This window comes from Protobothrops mucrosquamatus, unplaced genomic scaffold (genome assembly GCF_001527695.2).
Source record: "Protobothrops mucrosquamatus isolate PMUCROS unplaced genomic scaffold, P.Mucros_1.0 scaffold1787, whole genome shotgun sequence".
Lineage (NCBI taxonomy): Eukaryota > Metazoa > Chordata > Lepidosauria > Squamata > Viperidae > Protobothrops > Protobothrops mucrosquamatus.
This window is the reverse complement of record NW_015387925.1, coordinates 70607-76143: the sequence shown is the minus strand read 5'-3', so window position 1 is coordinate 76143 and position 5537 is coordinate 70607. Positions and strand designations below refer to the sequence as shown.

The 5537-nt window shown below is 46.3% G+C and overlaps 1 protein-coding gene across 1 annotated transcript in view; it reads left to right on the top strand.

The window, feature by feature from the left end:
• The first annotated feature begins 462 nt into the window (after positions 1 to 462).
• Positions 463 to 5537, top strand: part of LOC107293977 (sprouty-related, EVH1 domain-containing protein 1) — a 51912-nt gene continuing 46837 nt past the window's right edge. Inside the window, exons 1-2 of the mRNA XM_015823170.1 lie at positions 463 to 690; positions 989 to 1441. Of these exons, the coding sequence (XP_015678656.1) occupies positions 463 to 690; positions 989 to 1441 (681 nt within the window). The remainder of the gene's footprint in view (positions 691 to 988; positions 1442 to 5537) is intronic.

Sequence of the window (5537 nt, the reverse complement as noted above, 5' to 3'; positions counted from 1 at the left end):
TACCTAAGATGGGGGTGGGAAACGAGCAGGCATTCATTCGCCGCCATTTCCAACTGATCGGAGCAGACCGCAGGGTTTTTTCAAGTCCCAGCTGATCGTTGGAGGGGAAACAAAGAGCCGGTTGCCATTTTTGGCACCGCGTGGCTTCAGAGCGGGAGGGAGGAATCTCCCCCGGGTGGAAAGAAGGCATTAAGGGAGGAATCTCCCCCCGGGTGGAAGGAAGCCTTTCCTAGTTCTCCGCAATACAGCAGGACCGCTCTATACTGGCTCACCTCCCCCCAGCTGTAGAGAGAGTTTTTCTTACGACCGCCATTTTCAAGCCGCGAAATTCAAAACGGCCGGCTAGCCTGCTAGTCAGCTCACTCAGATCCCAACAGGCTGAACATCAGATTTAGGCAGCAATTCCAGTCGAAGCGGCCCTTTCGAGGAGCGGGGGGCCCGCCCCTTTCATAAATCCAAGTGATGGCGGGGAAAGCTCCCCCATTGGTGGCAGGCTGGCCCTCTTCGCATACAGATGGCCACCACCAGGGACCTTTGGGTCCTAAACACCATCAAATTCGGCCTCTCACTGGAATTCACCTCCAAGCCCCCGAACCATTTCGTCCCTTGCCCATCACCCAAGTATCCGATCAAGAGGGCCTCATCAAGGAAGCCCTCCAGCATCTCCTGGACATTCATACTATAGAGCCGGTACCAACGTGGCAAAAGGGAAGGGATTCTACTCCATCTTATTCATAGTCCCAAAGAGTTCGGGGGGATGGAGAGCAATTCTAGACTAAAAAGTCTGAACAATCACTTGGCATACAGAAAATTCAAAATGCAGACTCTCCAGTCCATATTAGCCAGTATCAGAAGGGGAGACCTCCCGACATCCATAGATCTGATGGAGGCTTACCTCCACATCCCCATACTTCCTGAGCATCGGACGTTTCTCAGGCCAACATCTTCAATATAGGGCTCTACCCTTTGGACTGTCATCGGCCCCCAGAGTGTTCACAAAGGTACTGGCGGCACTGGCTGCACATTTACGAACCATCCCCGTGCGTATCCAGTGCTACCTGAACGACATCCTCCTACAATCATTAGCACAGGCGGCACAGTCAGAACTGCATTGACTCTAAGAACCCTTCAAGACCACGGGTTCTCAGTAAATTTCCAGAAGAGTCAGACAGTTCTGTCAACTCGCCTTCTTCATCTGGAAGCCGTGATAGACACACTGAAGCGCGAGGTCTACTTATCTCGAGAGCGTCGAACCAGCATTCGAGGCCTGGTCAGTCAGATTCGAAAGAAATGGGCCACCACACTGGCCATACTCTCCCACCTGATGGGAAAGATGATCTCATGCATAGCAATCGTGCCCTGGGAACGACTACATTCCAGAAGCCTGCATTGGTTCCTGCTCCCGTTTCAGAAAAGAGGAACCAGCTCCTCCAACCACAAGGTAAGGGTCCCACCACAGGTCCTGAAGTCTCTCCAATGGTGGTCATCCCCAGTGGTGGAAAAGGGATACCTGTTCAAGGAACCCACCTGAGTCATCCTGACCACTGATGCAAGCCTATTCGGTTGGGGAGCACACCTTCAATCACAGCTGGCACAGGGCCAATGGTCCAAGGCAGATCTGAGACACAACATAAACTGGCTAGAGCTCAGAGCCATACACCTGGCCGTTCGCCACTTCCGCAACTCGGTGGCGGATCAGCACGTCCTAGTTCTCACGGACAATGTGGCAGCAAAGGCCCATATCAACCGATGGGAGTACACGATCCAGATCTCTCATGGCCGGTGGGAATCTGGGCAGAGAACAACCTCGTCTCCCTGAGGGCCGAGCACATATCAGGAGAGGCAAATCAGCAGGCGGACTTCCTGAACAGGGCAACAGTAGATCACTCAGAGTGGAGCCTGCATCCAGTTCTCTTCAGAGAGGCTTCAGAGAAGTTCGGCCATCCAGTCCCAAGAATGCTCAGCTCCTGAGGTTTTTCTCCCGCTTCCCGTCACCAGGGGCGGAGAGAGCAGATGCGCTCCGGGGGCCTTGGCCCAGGGGGCTGCTATATGCCTTCCCCCCTCTTCCTCTGATGCAAGCAACCATCAGAAAAATATTGCAGGAACAAGCAGAGGTGATACTTATTGCTCCACACTGGCCAAGACGGCCGTGGTTTGCCGACCTCGTGAGTCTTTCAATATCTCCTCCGTGGAGGATTCCACACGACCAAATCTCCCTCAGCCAGGGGTCCTTACAACACCCAGAGCCCCAGTGGCTCCAATTAACCGCCTGGCATTTGAACGGAGCCTCCTAATAGGGGAGTCTTTTTCCCCAGACGTCATTACCACGATCCAGGCCTCAAGAAGGCCTACAACTAACAGAATTTATGACTCCACGTGGAAAAATTACTGTAGCTGGTGCGCAAGACAGTATTTAGATCCTTCTAGAATTACTATTCCAAGGATCTTAAGACTACTTGTGGAAGGGGCTTAAGAAGGGTTTAGCACCCAACACAATTTGTAGACAAGTGGCCGCCCTGTCCACTATCCTCACGTATGGCAACTCTGAACCACTGGTCAGACACCCCATGATGCGTTCTTTCATTAAGGGTGCAATGAACAACAGACCACCCATGGTCCACAGATATCCCTACAGGCCATCGCCTCATCCCCATTTGAGCCTATCTGGACCTGCACCTTACAGTACCTAACACTTAAGGTCACGTTTCTGGTCACCGTAACTTTGGCTAGACACATCTCAGAGTTGGCAGCACTATCAGAGAGGACCTCTGCATCTTCCACGCAGATAGGGTAATCCTACGACTGGATCCCTCCTTCATTCCGAAGGTCAATTCCTTGTTCCACAGGTCACAAGAGGTGGTGCTACCAGATTTTTGTCCTCAGCCTTTCCATGAATTGGAACGCAAATGGCATACCTTAGACGTTTGTAAGGCCTTAAGGCATTACATAAAGCGAACTGCACCCTTCCGCAAGTCTGAGGCCCTGTTCGTATCCTTCTAGTCTCCCTCAAAGGGTCGAAGGGTCACGGCATCCACAACTGGCAGATGGATCAGGAATTGCATAGCAGAAGCATATCAAGGGCAATCGCTCCCAGTTCCTAATCAGATCACCGCCCATTCCACCCGCAGCGCTGCAACATCAGCAGCGTGGGCGACTCAGGCGCCGATTGAAGAAATATGCAGGGCGGCGACGTGGGCGTCGCCTTTCCCTTTTGTAAGACACTATGATAAGTTCGCATCGGCGGAGGCCTCATTTGGTAAGAGGGTCCTCCAATGCGTAGTATCAGAGTGGGACACAGGCCCAAACTGATTCCCACCCACAGGGACAGTGAGGCTTTGGTACGTCTCATTGGTGGATTCTCCACTCGTCATGCTGGAGAAGGGGCGTCGTCTAACCTGAACACCTTTTCTCAGCATGACGATGGAGAATCCACTCCCACCCTTAGGGCCTATCAGGTCCTGTGTCAGAAAAAATTGAGCCAACACACTTGAATCATAGCCAACAGCTGCACCTCAGTCGAGACTGGGGTCCTGCTCCAGGGAGGGAGGCATGGCAACTTGGCTGACTTAGTCTATGGGCAGAAGACAAAGCTAACCCATTGGTGGATTCTCCATCGTCATGCTGAGAAAAGGCGTTCAGGTAAGACAACGCCCCTTTCATTTACGATTTCATATAGTTATTTTACATCATATTCCATAAGTTTGGTGAAACACATTTTAAAATATAGATTATATGAGTGGAAAGAATAGTTGTTCCTTTTCTCATAACTTCTTCACTCATCTGTTTTTCAACACTATACAGTAAACATTGTTGCATATGAAGGCTTTCCTTGAAGTAGCATGGTTCAAGATTCAGAAATTTAAAAGATCAAAAAGCTCTTTGAATTCACTAGGATTCGCATTGCTTATACCATACTTTCAAATATATTTCTGCAGATCTCTATCAAGACAGTCTCAGGGATAGTAATTTATTCTCTAAATATCTAAAGAATAGAAGTAGATCTCTCAGACCAAGAACCATTTTTGAATTTTGAAAGCATGCAATCATATTATTAGGGTGTTTGGATTTGACTACTTCTGAAATGACTACTAAAGTGAGCTTGGTCAGACATGAAACTATTACTTATCTTTCATCTACCCCTCTCTATCTTTGTAGAGTACTCTTTATTATCACAATTCTTCTCAAACAGTGGGCAAACTGTAAGCAAAGTACTAGTTTTTTTATGCTTATATAGCGCTAACGGACATTTTGTAAATAAATAGGATGAAACTCCAATTAGTGATTTTCAGGAATATCAGTTAATGTGGTCTTTTAAGATGGCTTGCTGTAATTCAACTGGGAGGAGGAGAAGACACTATTTTTCAGTTGGTTCTAGATTTCTTGGAGAGTAAACAAGCTAAGTGAGCAAACTGAAAATCCAATTAAACAAAAGAATGGAAATCATTCAGTAGATTGGGATTCCAGTTCTTAGACTATGTTGTTTAAATTTCATAGAAAATAAGATTTAGTTATTTGGTATGGGATGTGGATCTTAAATTCATTCACAGAAATATGTGTTTTGAGTGCAATATTCTGGTACCTCTATACTGAATTTACTTTCTTGCATGGTATGTTGTTTAATAGAATATTACATAGTTCTGCAACGCTTCATATGTAGTGGCAAAAGGATTTCAGGATATTTTGTGGTGGTTTCTACATTTATTTACCTAAGTAAACATATACAGTATTTCCGTTCTCAGGAAGAAAACAGACCGGGAAGTAGCAAAACTAAATGCAGATAAATTATAGTGCCAATGTGTGCCAAAGATGAGCCAGAGACCACAAACCAGCACCATTATCAAATAGTACTGCTTTATATATTTCTAAAGTGCATTAAACTGGATGAATTTAGAAGTAAATGTAATATAAATGTATAATTTATATCAATGATTGCATGACCTCTGCAGATACTATACGCTAAATAAATACCACTTTACAATGCCTTAGTAAGGCCACACTTGGAATACTGCATCCAGTTTTGGTCACCACGATGTAAAAAAGATGTTGAGACTCTAGAAAGAATACAGAGAAGAGCAACAAAGATGATTAGGGGACTGGAGGCTAAAACATATAAGGAATGGTTGCTGGAATTGGGTATGTCTAGTTTAACGAAGAGAAGGACGAGGGGGGACATGATAGCAGTGTTCCAATATCTTAGGAGCTGCCACAAAGAAGAGGGAGTCAAGCTATTCTCCAAGGACAAGAAGCAACGGGTGGAAACTGATCAAGGAGAGAAGCAACCTAGAATTAAGGAGAAACTTCCTGACAGTTAGAACAATTAACCAGTAGAACAACCTATCTCCAGAAGTGGTGAATGCTCCAACACTGGAAGTTTTTAAGAAGAGACTGGACAGCCATTTGTCTGAAATGGTATAGGGTTTCCTGCCTGAGCAGGGGGTTGGACTCGATGACCTCCAAGGTCCCTTCCAACTTTATTATTATTATTATTATTATTATTATTATTATTATTATTATTATTATTATTATTATTATTATTA